The following is a 21156-nucleotide window of genomic DNA, read 5'->3' on the forward strand; positions in this document are numbered from 1 at the left end:
ATTCCCTCTCAAATAAAGGCAACATCTCTTGATGAGATTTCATACAATCCATTATTTTTCAAAAAGTAATGTATGGACTACGCCATCAGATGATCCAATCCGTCAATTTGATGGGCCACAATGTAAAAGTACTTTACAGGCCACACCATAGACGATCCAAACCGTCCATTTGATGGGCCACAACGTAAATAGATTGTAGCCCAAACATCATTTCCATAGGATGATCACAACCCGTCGACCTATAGAAGGTTCCATAATATGCAATTCCTCTATAGATCAGAGGCTTGGGATTATCCTACGGAAATGATTTTTGGGCCACAACCTATTTATGTTGCGGCCCATCAAATGGACAGTTTGGATCATCCTACAGTGTGCCCATCAAGCGGAAGGTTTGGATCATCCTACGGTGTGCCCGTCAAATGGATGGTTTGGATCTTCCTAGGGCTCTGCAAGTGCTATATAGAGAAGAGGGCAGTTTGAAAGAGCAGTGACACAAACGTAGTGTTATTATTAATTCTGAAAGAAAGAAAAATGACCTCTCAAAGCAGCAATTCACCAAATCAACCTTCCTCTTCCTATCTCCATTCCTATCTCTTACCACCTTTCAATTTCCATTACTTTCTCTTAGATGTGACCCTCTTCCCCTCTTCTCACCACCCAAAAATCCTCCCTTCTACACTCATTACCATTTTTTGTCTCAACCCAAATAATTCCTATCCAAAACTCCTCTCCAAACCCTAACCCTAAACCCCTATAATACTCCCCTCAATTCTCCCTTCAAACCCTAACCCTATATCAATCTCCTCAATTCTCCCTTCAAACCCTAACCCTATAACACTCCCCTCCTCCTCCCCCTTCAAACCCTAACCCTAACCCCTATAACACTCCCCTCCTCCTCCCCCTTTCAAACTCTAACCCTAACTCCTATAACACTCCCCTCCTCCTCCCCATTCAAACCCTAACCCTAACACCTATAACACTCCCCTTCAAACCCTAACCCTACATGGCTACTAACGCTTCTCCCAAATTCAGGGACCCTGATTTCCACCCGGAATACCACCATCCTGACCTTAACAAAATCCCCCACGACGGCCTCCATTTCTGGCAATTCATGATCGCCGGCTCCATCGCCGGAATCGTCGAACACACCGCCATGTTCCCCATCGACACCCTTAAAACCCAAATGCAAGCCCGCTCCTGTTCGTCCCCCTCCGTAAACCTCCGCCAAGCCCTCCGTTCCGTTCTCACCCACGAGGGCCCCACCGGCCTCTACCGTGGCATCGCCGCCATGTCCCTCGGCGCAGGTCCCGCCCACGCCGTTTATTTCTCCGTCTACGAGCTCTGTAAGAAATTCTTCAGTTCACGAAACCCTAATTCCCATAACCCTGTTGTACACGCAGTCTCTGGTGTGTTTGCTACTATTGCCAGTGATGCTGTGTTTACCCCTATGGATGTGGTGAAGCAGAGGTTGCAGCTTAGGAATAGTCCTTATAAGGGTGTTGTGGATTGTGTCAAGAGGGTTTTGAGAGAGGAGGGTTTTAGGGCGTTTTATGCGTCGTATAAGACGACTGTTCTTATGAATGCTCCTTATACTGCTGTCCATTTCGCCACGTATGAGGCCACCAAGAGGGCTTTGACAGAGGTCTCGCGGGAGAGTGCGAACGAAGAACTGGTGATCGTCCATGCCACTGCAGGGGCTGCTGCAGGTGCATTGGCGGCTGCTGTGACGACTCCACTTGATGTCGTCAAGACCCAGTTGCAGTGCCAGGTAATCTTCTTCTTCTTTTGTTGATTGTCTTGTGTTGATTGGTTTGTGCTTTTTTTTTTTTTTTTTTATCATTGCGCTTTTTATGGTTGCATCTATCTACTATGATTGATCAAAGGTTTAAGGAAACAAAATCATGCTAGTTGCCCACAAGGATAACCCTCTACATTGTATTTGTGATGCTCACAACTTGATTTTCACGTCTTCAAATCGAGTTTGTCATGTTATAGTTCAAGCTCACACTTTTCGGATGACATGTATGATCTAACGCACTTTGAATTATCCAATATGAAATGGAATGGTTTTTGACTGGGTCATAAATTCATCAAAAGTGTATTGCCATTAGTGTTATCTTGAATTTTCAAAATTTTCCAAAATTCAGATTCATATTTGTTCCTACCATGTCAATCATAAACCCCTTTGACTTGTACTAGTCGATTAAAAAAAAACATTTCCTCAATCATTGACTTGCCTGGTCAACTCGGTTTGCATAGGGTTCATGTAGTCTACTGTGAAATTTAAAACTTGACCATGACTGCCAATTGGAGTTTGATCTAACCGACTTTGCACAATGCGATTGTTATTGGTGCAATTTTTCTTTCCTTCTCCCTTTAATATAATTTGATTGATATGACTCATCCGGTCACCCCTGTCTTAGTTTTCCTTGTGGGAAAGGCCTCAACCTGAATTCATTTTCTTTAATTCAATTTGGCATTCACACTAACCTTCAGTTGAGCTGGAAAGAAAAAAGTTGGAAAAGGCCTTAATCCCTTTTCCCACCAAGACCTTATGTTCACAATTATTGTTATGTAAATAAAAAAGATGGGTAAAGAGAGTAGCAATAAGAATGAAAAGGAACCATTAAAAAAGAAAGAATAAAAAAGAAAGGGGTTCCATTAGACTTTTGAGGACTTCTTGATGTAGCAAAAATGTTGTTGCAGACTTGCAGCTGCCATCTCTCCTTAGTTTGTTTGCCATTAAGGCTCTGTTCCTTTAAAACAAATTTTACGTCTATTTTTACATCGAAAGGAACGGAGCCTAAGTAACCAATGCTATCACACGATCACAGTTCTGGTATTTTAGTATCTTAAGTTTGTCAATTGTTACTCTATTAATTAATGTGCTCAGTTCTGTTGGGTAAAGTTTAGAACCTGTATTTCATTTTTGGACTTGTGTTATACCCATGGTTTTAAACTTTTAAATTTCGGCCAAAATCCGAAATTTCGGATTTCAGTTGAAACTGACACCGAAATTTCACAAAATCCGAAATTTCAGGTTTACCAAATTTTGGCCGAAATTTCGGATATAATAAAATATTTCTTTTTTCTATTACCAGATTTCGGCCAAGGCTTAAATTGGGACCGAAACCGAAATTTAAATCCATGGTTATACCCTAACTTTATAACTCAAAAATTTTATTTGACTTGCTGTATTTTACTTGCTAAACTTTTTTAAATTGTAATTTTAATACTATATAAAAAATATTTTAACGATGAATCATAATTAATCAAATAAAGAAAGAGAAAGAGAATGATAGAAGTCTTGAGCATCACACCACTTGATTGATCAAGGCATCCCACCTATATCAATGGAGAATCACTCATCCATAGTTGGGCAAGTAAAGCTCTTCAAAATCGTCACGACATGCTGTATCCCTAAGTCTTTACATCATATGTATAAACCTTCACTTGACTCTTCCTACAACGTAAAAGACTCATGTGGACCCTAACTCTAGAAACATCCCCTTAAAACCTAAGAAAATAAAAGCTCCACTCTAACGCTATGATTCAACTCTGTCCACACTGAAAGAAGTCGTGGGATTTGATGGCGTATCTCTATTTCATAAATTGCGTAAGTGACTTAAGTGACCTAAGAAAGAAAAGACTGACATGTCCTTATTAACGCGAAGTATCATGAATGATTCAATTAAAAATCCTATAACTAAAATTGAAAAGACACTTTAGCAGTAATGATTGGCCCCATCACCAAGTTTAGCCTTTTTTTATTTGTGAAGGATAGTTCCAACCAGAGCAAGAGGAAGTTTCTTATTTTGAACTACTTTTGTGACCATGAATGGCCCTATAGAAGTTTATAGTGTGAACCTGCTAATGCAGGACCCTAGGGGTTCTAATCATAAATAATCTACTAGCCCTGTAGGAGAAGTCTCAAGATATTATGTGCCTAGTTCGAGCGACAAAAGGTTTACTAGTCTTACATGAGATGCCTCAAGATGTTATGTGCTTAGTGGGGGCGTTAAGGACTTGCCCATCAAAACATTTAAAGCTCTCGAGTTTCTCTCAGTGTAAAGAATTTAGTGCCATTGCTTGGTGTGACACTAGATTGCAGCCCTATGAGGGTGGCTTTTAAGGAAAGCTTGGAAAGAATGTTTTTTTGTTTTAGTTGGTTGGGTCATTTAGTTGGAAGGGCATCTTGCGGAGCAATCAAGTAGAGTGCAGTACCAAGTATATCTTTGTCTTGCATTTTCTTAGCAGCCTCTGTATGCCCCTTAGTCCTCATGTCTCTTGAATATCTTGTAAATTGGTAAAGGAAGGAATGTGCCCTAGTGTTACTATTGTCACTTTCCAAATTGTTTTTAGAGAAGTCAGATCTTGAGAAGGGATAGAATTTTCCAATGAAATTTTGGAGATCAATATCCTAAGTTTAACGACCTTCGCATTAGATAGCAGATTTTTTAGTATGTTTGTGTATACTTCAACGTTATTCAGTTCACTCATGAAAAAATGGGTAGAAGTTGTCTTACGACAGGCATGTAAAAGTTTTCAAATTTATTCTCTCGAATGAGTTGATTGACATCCTTTTGGAAGGTGCCCACTTGATGCGGTTGAACAACCAATTCAACCACATCCTTTTTAGGCCTGATAAGTTTTGCTCTCACGAGATTGGGAAAGGAAGTTCCATAGGGCATGTCAAAAGGCCTTCCCTAGGGCCTAGACCTATTTTCATTCATCGTGTGATCTTGCTTGAGTTGATGTAATGGGTAGATCACACATCCTATTCAAATTTGAGCTACTTGGTTAGATGGTTCCAATTATTGAGCCATGGTTCAGGATTGGGAGGGGGTCAATTTTGAGCTAGCGTGGTTAGATGTTTCATATTTTTGAACCAAGGAGGTCTCTTTCGGAAAAAAAATTTGTTGGAACATAAATCGGAGTTGGGATAAGGAGTCTTTCATATTTTCTTTTAATGAGATTAAAGACATTGGGGGCAATCCGTGTATCTCCTTTCGCCATATTAGGAGATCTGCCAATGGTGAGGCGGATAGGCTTGCTAGGGGTCGGGCTTCGTATGGAGGCATTTGAACAGTCCGAGTTCGATTTCCTTCCGCCTTTTTTTTTTTTTTGAATGGTTTCCTTCCCCCTTGATTTATTCTATTCTCTTTGTTCTCCTTATTTTTTATTTTCTTGTATAGCTCTGTTGTTCTTGTCTTCTTTTCTTTTATTTGTATCCGACCATCTCAGTCTTTTTCCTTTAATGAAATCTTTGACCATTCAAAAAGAAAAAAGAAAAAAAAGATAAAGGAGTCTTTCAGAAAAAGTGTGTACTTCAACGTTATTCAGTTCACTCTTATTTTCAAAAAAAAAGAAAAGAAAAGAAAAACAGGAACAAAAAAAATGCCCTTTGTGCCACAAAATTGTTGGATGTGCTTGAGAGAGATAGGGGAGGGGCTTAGACACTTTTTTTTGGGAATGATAGGATGGGTTTTGACACATAAGGAGTATGAAGATCTTGTCAAGTGAAAGCTGGAGTCTTTTGGATCAAGGAAGGGGAACTTAATGCAACTTAATTCCACAATTTTGGTAATGGTGGAAATCAATGTATGAGGGATACTAACAGTTTGTTGTAGGAGAAGAATGATATCAAAGCATCAATTGCCAACTTTTTTTTTTTTTTGAAATGGCAAGATGAATTCATTAAAAAGGAAGGGGGCCGAGGTGGGCCTCAACCAAAATTACAAGAAAATAAAACAACAATAACAAGAAAGACAAATCTCAGGGAGGAAGGAAGTCAAACCACTCCAACTCCAACCTCCTAACCCCACTTCTAGCCAAGGAGTCCGCCTCCCCATTAGCAGATCGCCGAACATGATTGAAAACAATAGATGAGTTACAAAGACCTGCTTAGGAATGCTCGGAATGGCATTTATGCCCTTCCATATGCTGTTGATGTAGTTGCATATTGTTGAAGAACTTAAGTTAGATATGGTGCACCCAACAAATTGTTTATATTAATTAGAGTGAACACTTGCTATCTTGAGATATTGGATTTCATATTACTTGGGTTGGATAAAAGCAGTGGTTGGAATGGGAGTTTGATGAGGAAATACAACGGTGGTTTTTTAGCATGGAAAGGTATAAAACATCAGGTCCTGACATGTTTCTTATGACTTTTTACATAGATTTTTTGGAGTTGCTCAAAGGTGAATTTATAGAGGTGCTCAATGAACATGAGAGGGGGCACCTTAAGATGAATAAAGACTTCCGGCCTATTGGTTTGGTCCATAGTATGTTTAAAATTGGGGCTAAGCCTTTTGTCATCCAGGTTCAATGCTGTTCTTTCTTTAATTGTGTCTCTATCTCATCGAAGGAATACAAATTCTTGATTGGGTCCTCATTGTGAATAAGTGCAATGAGTCATGATATTGAGAAGGTAGTTGAGGTATGTTATGCAATGTTACCATTCAAAAATAGAATAAAAATGGAGGTATATTATGCAATGATTTGCTTAGAAAAGAGCTTATGGTCATGTGGGTTGGAGTTTCTTGAGTTTTTATTTGGGTAAATCCAGTATAAAGCTTAGAATAAGTTGGGATCGTCCTCTTGACAAACATGAATAGATAGATTTAGAAATTTGGACTGATAGCTTACGTCCTCTTTGACTCTTGTTCCCTGGATCAAAATCATATCTCGTGTGTGTGTGTGTGTGTGTGTGTGTGTGTGTGTGTGTGATTCAGAGCAGTATTTTGATCCCTCACGAATGACAAGATTCATGCATCGCAGCAAAGCAGAGGGATTTATGTGCAAGATCGACCTTGAGAAGGCTTATGTCGAGTGGATTGGGACTTCTTCGATTATATCATCTGGAAAATGGGGTTCTGCAGTACTTGTTCTTCGATCAAGGCTTTTATAGCAAGTGCATCATTTTCTTTGCTCATGAATGGCATCCACTTGGATACTACAAAAGTAGTATAGGCGTAAGACAAGGTGATCCACTTTCTCCTCTGTTTTGTGTTATTATTAGGAAGGTTCTAAGCTTAATGGTGTGTAAAGTGGGGTCGAAAGGCCTTTCAAACTTTCTTAGATTCCTTTTTTTTTTAAAGGTAGGTGAATTTTTTAATCCAAAGTTTACTCCTTGTAGTATGCTATGGGACAAGATACCCCTACACCCACATAGCAGAAACTACCCAAAATTACAAAAACCTTCAGTTACAACCACCCAATGTCTAACATACTATTTACTACTAACACCTCTTCCTTCTCCACTCCATCATTCTCAAGTTTGCCTGCCTGAACCAAAAAGGAAAAAAAAAGTTTACCTGCCTGCCCATTAGCTGACCTCAACACGTGCTGAAATTGAGGCTCTAGTTTTCTGAATAAATCCATGATTTCAGCTATCACACCTGTTAATTTCCATGGACCAGCAGCCTTATTTGTAGCCCACTCGATGACATTTGACAAGTCCCTTCAATGATTGGAGGAATGTCCGAAGCTTGATCGACGCATCTTTGCAGTCCCCAAAGAAGGGGTCTAGCTCCAGCTTCATTTGCATCACATAGCAAAGTTCGACCCTCAGAATCTTGAAAGATCCCTCCAATTCATGCGCGCCCTAGGTTTCCTTTTGAACTTCCGTCAAAACTGAACTTTACCCACTCGTGTGGGGGTGGCTTCCACCATGGTTTTAAATTTCGACTGAAATCTGAAATTTCGGATTTCGGTGGGGACCGAAACTGAAATTTGGCGAAATTTCGAATTTTGGCCTTTACCAAATTTTGGCCGAAATTTCGAGAAAATGCAATTTAAAAAAAAAAGAAAAAGAAATGCTACAAAAATTCTGCTGAAATTTCGGAAGAAATGAATTAAATAAGCTTTTTTAATTATTACCTTCAGGGATCCGAAACCAGTACCGAAACCGAAATTTTAAACCATGGCTTCCACATCCGCTTGACCTTCCTCTCTTTTGCTTTCCCGTTCATGATTACTTTCCAGTTTCTAAAGATACCCTGCATGCAGTATGTTTATAATCTGTTTGCACTCCATCCCCTCAGAACGAGTTCCATTTTGATGTCGAAATTTATTCTTCCCATGCTCCTTTCTTTTCCTTGAACATGTGTAAATTCCTCATTTTCCAAAACATGCCAAATCAAACCAAAGGCACCAAACTCCGAAGCAATTGGCCCGATTCACTGAATGGGCCTTCACTCCTATTAAGGATGATGCTTTTTATGATCTTTGGAATACCCAAGGTGGTCTAAGGATGGTGCGTTTTATGGATCTTCGAGGCACATGCAGTTGAGGATGATGCTTGTTTCTTGGAAAAAATGGGATTTTTACGAATTCTTACTTGAGAATCAATTTGAATAATGCAGGACCTTACACAGCTGCTTAACATGCATACTGGCCTTAATTCTTTCACGTGTATTATAGGAAGTAACTCTGTAATTGGTAATAGGAAATTCTGAGCCAACCGAAGGAATTATTCAAATGTAATTGATCTTAGAACAACTAAGCTGTGGCTACCACTAAGCTAACTAAAAAAACCCATCATCAATCATCATTGTCCATGCATCTGCATAACACGATCAATAGTGTATTAGTTAAAATATAATTTGTGCTCTGAGGCACAGGCACTTTACGTGATCTAACCTCTTTTGCGACTAACTTTGTTGCACAAAAATTGAACTGTTATTTGTGGCTGTCGTCGACCACATACATTTCTCTTTTTCAGTCTCAATCCTTCATAAAAAGTGAAACGAATGCAACATAGCTCCATCTCAACTTAGCTTATTAGACCCCCACCAGGCAGTTGCCTGGCTGTCCACGCTTGGGTTAGGCATACTCTCTGGGAGCCTGTACAAACACTTTTGACTGCAAAATTTAAAAAATTTCTGCAATAATTGGATAATGTCAATTACTTTCGTGCTCATACCTTCTCTGGTCCAAATTCCATCAACATATTTTTTGGTTTTAATCTCCATTTTATCAATTGGTGGTGGTGCAGGGTGTCTGCGGATGCGACAGATATTCTAGCAGCTCAACGTGGGATGTCATTCGAACCATAGTGAGGAAGGATGGGTATGGTGGGCTTATTAGGGGTTGGATTCCCAGAATGCTCTTTCATGCACCTGCTGCAGCTATCTGCTGGTCTACTTATGAAGCTTCAAAAAACTTCTTCCAAAAACTCAATACCAGCAAAATGCACTCCTGAAACTGCAGAGGGAAACTCATTTTTCCTCTGCTGTCATGGGTTACTTGACTGATCTTTCAGGTCAACTTGCTTACGGTGGAGCTACCATTCAAAAAAAAAAAAAAAATACAGTGAAGCTTCGAGCGGGATGTAAACCATAAGCTTCCCCCCTTGATGTCATTAATGGAAGGTACATCAGTACATGTATTGATTTCAGTATCGATCTGTAGATTTATTTGTATTATATGTTGTTCTGATGGTCACAATAATGTTGATGAGAATTCACAGTTTTTTTTTCTGTGGCAAATGAGCTTGGGTTTACTGGACCTTCTACCTGACTATTAGAAAGAGACTGAGAGACTGAGAGCTAACGTACAATCATATTACTTGTCATTAAAATTATCAGATGTGACATTTTGGAGCTCTTTAGTAATAACATATGGATCTATACGATTGCTTTTTATAGAGGAATCAGTTTTACCAGGATGTTATAGCTGCATTTGCCTCCTCAAGTTCAAGGAGAAAATATTTCTTCTTGGGTAAATGAAATTCTCACTTCTTTTGAAAATGATACTCCTCACTTCATTATACTGTTCTCTGATTGGTTCTTGATAGATGGGTTGCACCATGAAATCAAGGGAGTGTGGATACCATTCCCTCTGCCCCAATTTAGACAAACAGCTGTTTATGGTGAACCATCATGTATGCGCTATTGGTGCGGCATCAACTGTAAGGGAAGCATCTATATCCATTATGGAATGTTATCATCCAAGTGAATATAAGCTCTCATTCCAGTTAGAGGAAGACTGGTGTTTACACAAGATAAAAAATGGCAAGGTTGCAAAGCTACAACCCCTCTAAGGAGATCCCTTTCTTCTCCAAGTGTGAAGTGTTTGTCGACTCAAAAGGTGATTACTTTCTCAAAGGCGATTTCGCAATTGAATATCTTAGATGAATAATGAAGTGTGAGGAAAGAAACCGTATTGAGTTGGCCAGAGCTTCTATAATCGGAGTGGGCTTTTCTCAGGTCTTCTGTTAACCTAAAAGTTTGGGATTGCTTGCATCTTATTGGTTTAAGCAGGGAGTTTGGTGATGATTTTCGGGCTTTCGGCTGAGCTGACTAGAAAGAATAGGCCATTTCGCCGCCTTTGTCCTGAAATCTATAACTGCCAGAGAAGCTGACCGGCTCCGGCAGTGGTAGACAAGGAGAAGGCGAGATTGATGGGACCCACTTTCATCCAAAGGCAGTGGTGGGTTATAGTGTGGACAAATCTTGCTGCGGGTATCTCGCCAGAAGATGAACAGGTGAAGCGGCCCTAGTGTGATCGGTCCTCATGTTGACAAAGATGACCATGAGAATCCAATCTCAGGTGTCCATTCAAAATACCATGAATGGCATCTTCAGATTTCACAGAATCCAATCTCAGGTGCTGGAATTCTGTTGGCAGTAACAGAATACTCTCTTCTGTTACTGCCGATAGAATACTCTCTCTTCTATTAATGCCAACAGAATTCCAGCATCTGGAGTGCTGTTACATATGTGAAAAATGCTTTCCCTATCATCCAGTGGTTAAAGACATCAGCATGGGTTCCACCTGAGAAGTTTATACATGCTAAAGATTTGCAATTGTGAAGTGCCTGCCTTAATTTCATCAGAATAAAAGCCGAAAGAGGCTAGAATGTAACTGCATCGCACTTGCCTGCCTAAATTTTATTAGCATAAAAGCTGATAGAGACTAGAATGTAATTGCATCACACAAATACTCAAATCACCTAACAGCTCCCTTAAAAATACCATATTAGATCTTTCCAACATGCTAACTTTTTCCCTTTTCCTTTTCTGTTGACAAGATTTGATCACTTGATGAACTTACTACTTGGCCCACGATCACAGTGATATCATCGAGTTTTCCACCTACCAAAAGCAAATGAAAATCCAATGTCACTCATACACATGAGCAGAAGTGCACATGAGTACTCATACAAACACAAAGATTGCTACAGTATAAAGAGTTGAAATAAGTCATGCCTGTTAGCTTCTGTCCAAGAATTTTCTTCCACATAGGGATATCAAAACCCTACAAAGAATGGTATCAAGATTCTGATACATTAGTATCAGGATAAAATAGATATGCTTTAAATAGAAGTGAATGAGAAAATGCAGAAAGAAAGAAACAAGAAGAGAAACATTGCCTTCCCTTGCACAAGTATTAATCTTTTTCTCAATTACTGCATTATTCTATTGAAATTTCCCAGAGCAGGTTAGTTTGTTAAAATGCCAACTACGAAGAACATCATTTCAAGACAGACGTGGACTTGAATTGATAGCTTAGCTCAATTCAATCAACTGAAAATATTATATAGATACATTGCCCAATAAACCCCAATGTAACTTTCCATGTTACTATTTTGCAATAAAGAATTTGGAGAGAACACATCATGATGACAAGTAAGGGTAAAAAAGAGGTTAACATATTTTTGTTGTACCTGACTTCTGGCCTCAATGGAATAGGGTGAATCAAAATAGAAATCCCTCGAATGGTTGTTAGCTAGATCAGCTAATGCCTTTGCTACAAATAAGAGGCCATTTTTAATTAGAGGGAAAACAAGTGACTGAATATCCAAATGATATGCAAGGTGAATGAAGAAAACTACCAGCCTCCGTGACATCTTTGTATGTGGTGATTGTAGAAACAATTTCTCGGTCAAAAACATTGTCAAAGAGTCCATCGGAACCCATAACAATTGTGTCTCCCTCCTTTAATTCGATGCTGCAAACCTGTCTTTTAAAATTTATCAAGGACATCAGTGAAGGAAGCATATAGAATGTCTGTGCAAGCTATTAAAACTAATGACTTGTAGGAGGATTCCCTATACCATGTGCACTCACAATTAAAAGGATGCATTTGCAAATCTCCTTTGCAATACAAACTTCACCAAAGAGTCCCATGTTTCTCTGTTTGTTATGTTTATGCCTCAAGGGCAGTTTTTCTTTCCATTATGTGGCTATCGAATCTCGAATAGGTCATTTGACCAATTGATGTGAGAAATGGAATACAAATGACTTATCCTCACTTTTCTCTATTTAGTCACAAGTGCATCCATGAGAAAGTTGATGATGAAGAAACAGTTCCAAAATACGTCTCTACCAAGATCAAGTTGCAGGCATCTTCACAAATGAAGTTCCTAGTGTTAAGCCTCAACTTTTAATTGGCAAGTTTCTAGGTATCAAGTAAAACTATTAGCTTGAAAGGGACAGTTAGAATATCTATTGGTTATCCTTATCCCTTGAGGACGTTTTCGTCTTATAACTGCATGACTTTTGTACGTTAAAGAGATCATCTGACCAACTTGTAAGATGAATGAGTACGAGTGGTTTCTCATACTGGAAAAAAGGAACTATAAAAACACTTGGGACATTGGAAAAAAAGGAATTGTTTGAACTGCGGTTTCTAGCTGCGAAAACATAAACTAGCACAAGAAAGTACATACCGTGGCATCTTTGTAAGTTTGGGTAACCAACTCAGAGCTCAATTGGTAAGGACAATCAAAATAATGCTCTTGTGGAGATGTAGAAAAAATTACTTGGCCTATACGATAAACAACAAACAGAGACATGAGAGTGTTTTCGAACTCCATTTATGAAACATTCATCAAAAGAGAAAAAAAATGAAAAATAACCAAATTATATGTTACCTCCCCGAAGAACTCTCAGTCCACAGTCTCCAACATTTGCAATTTTCAAAGTCCCATTCTTCTCAAGCATAGCAACAATTCTATTTAACAAATGGCAAATGAATAAGAAGAAATATAAAGTACAATAGGAACTTTGTAAGCTTATCCCTCGTAAAGTGTGCAGCAATTTTGTTTGCTGACAGCAAATTTGATATGAAAATCTCTGAAAGGCTGCCAGTTCATTTTGTGGCTACATGTGTTATAGGAGACAAAGTGAAACTGCTACAAGTTCTACCAAGCCATCCTGGTGTTGTAGACGGATGATAGTGGACAACAAAGAAAAGTACCACAGTCCTTGCCACAGTTGGGCCTAGCAGACAAAACAAAAACAGCAAGGAGTACCAAAATTGACCAATGGAGCGAAACAGAGGGAGACAACAAAGATATGATAAGGGATACAATTCCATTTCAAAAAAAAATGATGGCTCATGTGTCACGGGAAATTGTCCGATTAATGAATAAAAGATCACAGAATGAAAACAATGATCGACTGATTCCGTGGTGATTATCTCAACTTACAAATTACAGTAATTCGTATAGTAACATTAAGAATTTTGCAATAAATAGGCACAACACTGATTACCTAAAAAGCACCAATAACTTTTCTCATTCAGGTGGACAAATGACATCAAGATTTGAGGTACATCCCAATACAAATAGAGTGGATGACCAGAATGCTAGAGTTTCCAAAGGGAAAGATCAGAGTGATGAGATGCTCACAATTCTGCCAACTGTTCAGCCATATGATTGCTGTGCAATGGATCTTAACAATGCACTGGCAGTTACCAAAATGCTCATGCTTAGGAATGAAATCAACAATTTCATAATGCGCATTTGATTGAACTGTCCAGTTAATAAATTTGACTTTATATAACTGAAAATATTTTTTTATCACAACTCAACTCAACTAAGCCTTTGTAGCAAACTAGTTGGCGTTGGCTAATGGATCCTTTAGAAAATTTTATCACATGCATAGAACTTATATAAAATACAGCTATATAGGACAGTCCCAAGAGAGAATCTCAGAAAGATAGGGTTGGAGACAGGCCTTAGCATCAAGAAGACAGAAAAGCAGTACAGAATAGTTATAAAATTAGGGCTATACATTGCTTACATGGTGCTAAAAGATTTCCCGATAGCATACATACTGTTCTGATATATCTTCGATTTTAGTGGGAGATATATATTAGGAAGATACTAGCTCTATCAAACAATGCAGTCCAAATGCAATACATATTGGGTTTACGGTTTTCCTATATGTGCTGTATTTCCATTACTTTAAGAGATGATTACATATTTATGACATAACACTATAACAGCATGAAATGAACCTTTAAGACCACAAAACTTCTAGTAGGTAGGGCTTCCAGACTCTGCCGTACTTGTGGAGGGGGAGGAAAGAGCAGAGAAAGACGATGAAATAGAATCTTGACGTTAGCAGAAGTTCTCATCTCTTAAAGGCCGTCAGCTTATGCAAGAAAATTGCATGATGATCGGCCCAAATGAAAAACATTTTGTACCTTCCAGAAAACCATACAGGTGGTGTTGTTTGCTGATCTAGACCATTCATCTAGATGGCCCCACCATGTATGGGCCATGCCTAAAAATCTCCAGCCACTGAACAATCCTATCCTCCTGGCAGCCTGCAAATGGACGGTAAAGTTCCAATTCGACAGAAAAAAAATCCATTGATCAAACGGGTAGGAGCATCCAATTTGGAAGGACTTGGGGTGTATTGTGTCCATTGTGAGGCCCACCAGATAAACTGTCCGGAATGCTGAACAATGGCATGAATCAACATAGATTGTTTGGATCTCATGAGCCTTTAATGAGTTTAATAAATTGTTTGGAGCTTTGCAATTATTCTTTATCTACTGAACATCCATGGAAGCAAAGGAGATCCATTATGGGTATTTCACTGGCAAGATACACCTTGTTTATATTGGCAGAAATGCAACCTGGCTCCTAAAATTAATATCCCATGCTACCCTAGCATGGCATAGGTACTGCACAAGTAACTCATGGGCAGGGCATGGATAAATCACACTAAATAGTATAGAAGTACAAATTTCTGTAATAGTTGAAGGCAAGCCTTCTGGTTGGATGAAATGCCACATGAGATTTTTGAATTTAGTTCAGCGGAATAATTATGATAATTGAGACATTATTTATATTTTTTTCAAAGATTGGTAAAGACAGTAATTAGCCATAAATGGAGAGCAGATGGTAGAACTTGATTGTGGGGGGAAGGGGGGGTGAGGGTGGCGGTGGAGGTGAGGGTGAGGGGGTGTTTTGACCATTAGGAGATAACTTACACAGTAGCTGAACCAATAGAGGAGGTAGCATCATGAGCTTTCCTCAAGAGCATCTGAGGATCGTAATCTACCTGTCAAATAGCAATCGTTTTTCTGATGTTAGCAGCAAAAGTAGGTTAATAAACAAGTCAAGAAGTAATGCAGACCTAAATAGCTGTAAATATTTGAAGACTTGAAGTCTATTCAAATAAATAAACCATAAAACAACTGAAGTGTACATTAGCGAATTAAAGATGTGCGTAGATTTTCATATAGTTATTAAAGATGGCATAGAAAAGCAGGCCATTTAATTATAAAAGAAAGATGTGACAGACGTGACATGTGTGTAGCATAAATTAATTAACTTTAATTCAAAACAATTTGCTTCAAGTACAAGTTCATGAAGACCTGAGATTGCTTTTTCTCATAAATCTGAAGTAGAAATACCTCTGTATCCTCAACTAAATTTGAAGCAATAGCCATCAGTTCTTTAGAAAATCGTGCAGGGTCTACATCCAGCTCTGCCCACCTGTCATTGAAGCCAATGTTTAAAAACTTGGTCCTTAGCTATAAATTTGGCTGGGGACCCAACATCAAGAGCTCCAATTATACGGCTTTGAAGTATTTAACAGCTGAGAATCGACTCACCAATCTTTTCGTAAATTCAGCCAAGTTTGTGGAAGGCAAAAAAATTTTGGATCACTCCTAATTGTTTACAAAGGGGTTTCATGTGATAGTAATTCTAGAAAATCATGTTTTAGTTATAAAAAAAAACCTTATAAAGCCAACTCAACTCACCTAAGCCTTTGTCACAAACTAGTTGGGGTCGGCAAACTTGAAAAAAAAAAAAAAAACTCTGACCTCCCTTTCCATATCCTTCCCAGCTATCACAAAATCTAATCCTTACCTACCTGACTACCTCTAAAGATCCCAATCCTTTTTCTAAGCAGCCATTCTTCCTTCTGTTTTTAACCAAAATGAGGATACTCTGACTTTTCTCATCCAAATACTAAGTACTAACCCCAAACAGTCAAACAAACAGATTCTGAATATCATTCTACTCTCTTACACATGAATAAATGTTGGAAATGATGAAAAGTAGCCTAGTGACATAAAGTAGCTTATGATCATATTATAGAGCCTAGACAGAGAAAATAAATAAATAAAAGGTTGTCTTGTCTGAAAATGTTGTCTTGTCTAGGAGAGGGCTAAGATAAAGTAAGTCTTAAAAAAAGAGCACTGTTCTTTAGGCCCAGGAGAAAATCACCCACAACAGCTACTTTCGTCTTCTTCCACGGGTGGAAAAGATAGTCGGAAGCCCGGTTTAGCAAACGGTGAAGAACCAAATCCGGTGATGTGGTATCGGTGATGCAGATGCCACAGCACGATAGAGCAGATGATGAAAACACCGTCGATCAGCAGAAAATGGATCAACGCTTTGATACCATGAAAACAACGAAGAACACAAGAAGGCGATATTTACGTGGTTCAGCAAGATGCCTACTCCACGGAGAGAGATCTCAGTTTATTCTTTCATTCATAAGAAAGCCAATACAAGTTTACCAATATATATAGAGAAGGAGATACAGAGGTCTTGCCCAATTTACTCAATCATATCCCATGAGATCATGCCAATCTTCCATACAAGAGAGATGGCAAATCCTCTAAGAATAGCAATAATATTGCAACGGTAAGAATTAAGAAAGGCAACATGCCAGCTTTAGTATTTCCAACAATAAACAAAGAAGTTCAAACTCTGAAGATCCACATCAGGAAAACTGAAATCGCACTCAAATACTGACCTAACCTTTGTTACTGTGCTGCTTTAGGTATTAAAAACATCTGGATTGAATCCGATATTCCTGTCCTTGTCAATATCATCAAAGGTAAAACGATAGGTTTCCTTGGCACATTCACAATATTCTCAAAGAGATAAGGGATATATTATCTGCTATGGATTTTGTTATTACTCACATTTTCAGGGAACGTAATCTTGTTGCGGACAGCTTGGCCAATCATGCTTGTGACACCAAAGCTAATGCAGTCTTTTGGGAATGAGCTATGCTCCCCAAGAACTCTAGAGGGGCTGTTAGATGCAACCAATTGTGTATTCCTGATATTCGCACTAATTAAATATCATTTGGTTTTTATATTTGTATACGGGTAGAGGAGTTTTTATTTTCTCCTCTTTCTTGTATCTTGGTGGGTAGAGGCAAAACTTTATGTCCTCCTCTTGTAACCATTTTTTTTTTCATATTAATATAATTTAACTGTGTGGGGAGGGGTTTTGTCGAGATTCGGCATTGCGTGGGTGTTCCCTTCCAATATTAAGGATCTCTTTGAAGGTTGGTCTTTTATGCCATGGAGGAAAAAAGGGAAGGTTTTGTGATCGATTGCTTTACTGGCCACATTGTGGGTCCTATGGACAGAAAGAAACAACAGGATTTTGGAAGGTCATGCTAAGTCCTCTTTCTTCCTATATATTAAGGTCGTTGCGTTATCGATTTCCTGGGCTAGGTCGCTGCCAATTTTCAAATTTGTTTCGGCATACGACTTGTGGGAGGGGTGAGGGGTGGTCTGTAGTAGTCAGGTTCGCAATCCGGTAATTGTTTAGAAGTGGGTCAATCCACTTGTCGGCTTCTCCAAATTGAATTTTGATAGGTCTAGCTTGGGTAACCCCGGTCTATTTGGGATCGGGGGCGTTTTGAGGATTTCCTCTGGGGAAGTTGTGAAGGCTTATTCCGGGCCTATCGGAGTAGCTGATTCAATCGAAGCTGAAGTTAGAGCAACTCATCAAGGTGTGTTACTCCTAGGGAGAGCAAGGATGGCTAGCACTATTATGGAAGGTGACTCGTTAAATGTCATTAGGTGGCTTAAGGGTTCTTTGGTTCCTCCTTGGAGATTTCTTCGCTTCTTTGATGAAATAAAGGATATTACGGTGGGGTGCGCTACGGCGTATCAACACGTAAGAAGATCTGCTAATGAAGTAGCGGATAAGTTGGCTAAAGATGGGGCTGTGAAGCAGGCTTTGAAGCTCTTCGACTTTCTTCCTCCTTAATTTCTTTTTTGTATTTTTTCTCTGTCTGGGCGTGCTTGTCGTGTGGTGGTGGGGGGGGGGCTCTCTCGGTCTTCCCTTTTTAATGAAATCAGTTACTATATATATATATATATATATATATATATATATATATATATATATATATATATATATATATATATATTTTAACGGTGCCACAGTGGGTTCGTAGATCAATTCCGAGTTTAGAAAAAAAAAAAAACAAAAAAAAAACCACATATTTAAGCATTAAAATCAAGAAATAAAGGTCTCTACGAATTTTTTTTAAAGGTCTCCAGAATTTATTTATTTTCTCCAAAAAAATTTACCAAGTCGAACTCGAAAATCAATAGAATGAATTGAAGGTCTAAATGTTGATTCAATCATAGAATTACGTATTAGCTAAAAGCTTTAAAATTGTTGAAATGATAAGAAATAATATACTATAAAAAGTTTCCTTAATAGCAAAGCATCTCACCCAGAAACACCGTCAGCAATGGCAAGAACTCCCCCATTGTAGCCACTCACAAAGAAAGCATCTTCACCACCTCTATCAACCTTAAACAAAACTCAAGATTAGAATTAAATCGTGAGATGCATCTTCCAGAAACTGGCATTAGGTGCAAACAAATAGCAGTATTCAGCACCTAACCAAAGAAAGCATGCAAATAACTGATTCCCTTTAAAAGAGGAAAAGTAAAGTATCGCGAGTTTTGAGCTACCTTCTTTGGGTGTGGTATGAGGTGAGTTCCAAAAGAGAAAGAAACCTCCGACCTATGACCATGCAAAAGAGATCAAACTGGATGTTATGTTGTTTTAAGAAATCTTGAGGCCCTTAAGAAGGCTAACTTGAAAGATCAAGCTCAAATAAGCATCAATTTACGACAAAACATGAAAAGTAGGCACATTAGGATGTTTGTTTCCATATCTTGAAAGTCATGAAATGGTAATCTATATAATAATACGAAATATATATTTATGTGCATATACATAATACGATAAAACACACACAGTTGCATCAGAAAAGTAAATTGTTCATTCTTCCTAATGAAAGTTACAGATCAACTGCAATGAGAAGAGAAGCACTCTATCATTCACAACTTTTTTATCACTGCAATTTCAATTGAATGTCGGACGCGCATCAGTTCTGCTAAGGCTGAAAAGCAAGCTCTTAATGCCATTCACAACTTCTTTATCACTTCAATTTTGAGTTGTCTGAGATAGCAAGGACACATCGAAAACATGCATGCCAACTCAAGCTAAAGGGTGGTACACTGGTACTAGAGTTAACCATTTAAAATAGTACATCAGTAACCCTGGAAGTTGCCTGCCTTGATACAAAAATTTCTTTACTTGACCTCAGTATATAATCCTAAAGTATTGAAGGCAATATAATAAGTGTTGGGATTTACCAACTTGCACAATGCCCATCCTATACTGTAATAATAGATATTATACTCCAAAGATATGATTGTTAGATCTATGTTCATATGTCATGGCGATTCTAGTACCAACTTCCAAATTTAAATAGAATAATGATACGCCAACCGAGTACGGAACCAGCAAATAGCCCCTTCACATGTTAACAACTAGTTGGGTTTATCTTTGTTCCTAATTTTTTGCTTTTTTCATAAAATAACAAAACTACCCCCTCCCTATGCCATGTGGCGTGTAGGTTCCCCTCTCGTTTAGGCAACCGAACATAGCAGCACTCATTTAAATATTACAAACATAAATCGAGACTGAAGTGGCTCATAATGTTCACAAACATTTCATCTCTCATCTCTTAATCCTTCCCAAGTGATTAGTAGTTAGTACCCACTCATCATCACCATACCAACTCCAACAAGTTTGGCAAGTATTCAAATTGAATAGCATTGCAATTCTAGGAGATCATTACCAAACTGAGACTATTATAAAGTTTTCAGTCAGCAATGCCTCATTAAAATTTCAAATGAAATGAACATAAAAACATAACAAAAAACAAATTACTCAATCTGGACATAGCTACATTTGGTTACAGATTGCTGTAGCCATACGTCTCGGCAAAGTCACATGATGTTTTATGATATTCAGCATTGATGACATCCTACAAGTCCGCGTCCAGTACCAATATGTTAATGCAATTCACAAAGCCTTTAGTGATCCCTGTAAGCCTATAAAAGATGGGGATGAAAAATAAATCTGAGTTAAGGAAGTAACATGGCAAAGCTTGCCATAATTGTCTCAACCTTTATACTTTGCAGGTTTCCCTCTATTCAATATTTTCCTTTTTCTTACTCTACATTAACTTAGATGGGAAAATACTCGAATTTTCAAATCAAAGAAAATGACCCAGTTCCATACTGCAAATAATTTGTACATGGGGGAGCTAGAAATCATTAAGAAAATGAGTAAAGCATCAGATTCAGGAAAGCTGAGGATTGGGTTACCGAATTGGATGCAGAGCTGATGGAACGCAATAAATCGAGCTCCTTTTCTTTAGAATCGAGGTGAAGTTTTTCGTGGGAAAGGAAAAAGGACGATGAAAATGAGAAATCCAAGACCTGGAAACAGGAATCGCCATTCACTGCTCTCTCTCTCTCTCTCTCTCTCCCTCTCGCTCACTCGAGAAGTATTTGGATTTGGATTTGGTGTGAAGAATGCCACGATAGATAGATATCTGTTGGTTCCCGCTTCGGTTCTTAATAAAAGAGTCGAGAAATAGGGGTGGCAAAATGATCTTTACACCCCACACCTTCTTTTGAGTTTTGGCAGATGTAACGTTGTTGGAAAACTCGGCTGATTCGAGTCAGCTAGACGACTCGAGCTCAAACCTGGTCGAGGTAGCATTGGTTGGTTCCCATAAATCTTATCCTCTACCAATATAATACAATAAATTTTAT

The 21156-nt window shown here is 38.5% G+C and overlaps 2 protein-coding genes across 5 annotated transcripts; one reads left to right on the forward strand and one right to left on the reverse strand.

The window, feature by feature from the left end:
- Window positions 1–519: 519 nt before the first annotated feature.
- LOC143875230 (uncharacterized) lies at window positions 520–10940 on the forward strand. Of its 4 annotated transcripts, XR_013249908.1 has the most exons (4): window positions 527–1768; window positions 9002–9377; window positions 9803–10095; window positions 10269–10934. XR_013249908.1 is itself a non-coding variant. In XM_077376950.1 (2 exons), exons 1-2 carry the CDS (start codon window positions 1004–1006, stop codon window positions 6817–6819), a joined length of 801 nt encoding a protein of 266 aa, XP_077233065.1. In that variant the 5' UTR covers window positions 520–1003; the 3' UTR covers window positions 6820–6978. The 4 variants fall into 4 exon arrangements, 2 of the variants coding, with proteins under 2 accessions (XP_077233065.1, XP_077233064.1); XR_013249902.1 differs by having other exon boundaries at window positions 9803–10940; XM_077376950.1 differs by lacking the exons at window positions 9002–9377; window positions 9803–10095; window positions 10269–10934 and adding an exon at window positions 6784–6978 and having other exon boundaries at window positions 520–1768.
- PBCP (Protein phosphatase 2C family protein) lies at window positions 10808–20937 on the reverse strand. The gene is made up of 11 exons (XM_077376951.1): window positions 20704–20937; window positions 18994–19045; window positions 18750–18829; window positions 15664–15745; window positions 15238–15308; window positions 12884–12963; window positions 12680–12777; window positions 11843–11966; window positions 11675–11757; window positions 11217–11265; window positions 10808–11102 (listed from the first exon to the last, which is right to left on the reverse strand). The coding sequence occupies exons 1-11, from the start codon at window positions 20835–20837 to the stop codon at window positions 11005–11007; spliced, it is 951 nt and encodes a 316-aa protein (XP_077233066.1). The 5' UTR covers window positions 20838–20937; the 3' UTR covers window positions 10808–11004.
- Window positions 20938–21156: the final 219 nt, after the last annotated feature.

Source organism: Tasmannia lanceolata, unplaced genomic scaffold (assembly GCF_043159265.1).
Source record: "Tasmannia lanceolata isolate RefF3 unplaced genomic scaffold, GAP_Taslan_0.1 ptg000002l, whole genome shotgun sequence".
Classification (NCBI taxonomy): Eukaryota; Viridiplantae; Streptophyta; class Magnoliopsida; order Canellales; family Winteraceae; genus Tasmannia; species Tasmannia lanceolata.

What these genes read in the sequence shown, in the direction of transcription:
- LOC143875230 (XM_077376949.1), top strand. Translation starts at nt 1,004, where the DNA reads ATGGCTACTAACGCTTCTCCCAAATTCAGGGACCCTGATTTCCACCCG. An exon ending in AGACCCAGTTGCAGTGCCAG is followed by an intron (nt 1,769 to 9,001) that starts GTAATCTTCTTC and finishes GTGGTGGTGCAG; the next exon opens with GGTGTCTGCGGATGCGACAG.
- PBCP (XM_077376951.1), bottom strand. Translation starts at nt 20,837, where the DNA reads ATGGCGATTCCTGTTTCCAGGTCTTGGATTTCTCATTTTCATCGTCCT. An exon ending in AAACTTACAAAGATGCCACG is followed by an intron (nt 11,967 to 12,679) that starts GTATGTACTTTC and finishes TTTAAAAGACAG; the next exon opens with GTTTGCAGCATCGAATTAAA. An exon ending in TCTTGGACAGAAGCTAACAG is followed by an intron (nt 11,103 to 11,216) that starts GCATGACTTATT and finishes TGCTTTTGGTAG; the next exon opens with GTGGAAAACTCGATGATATC.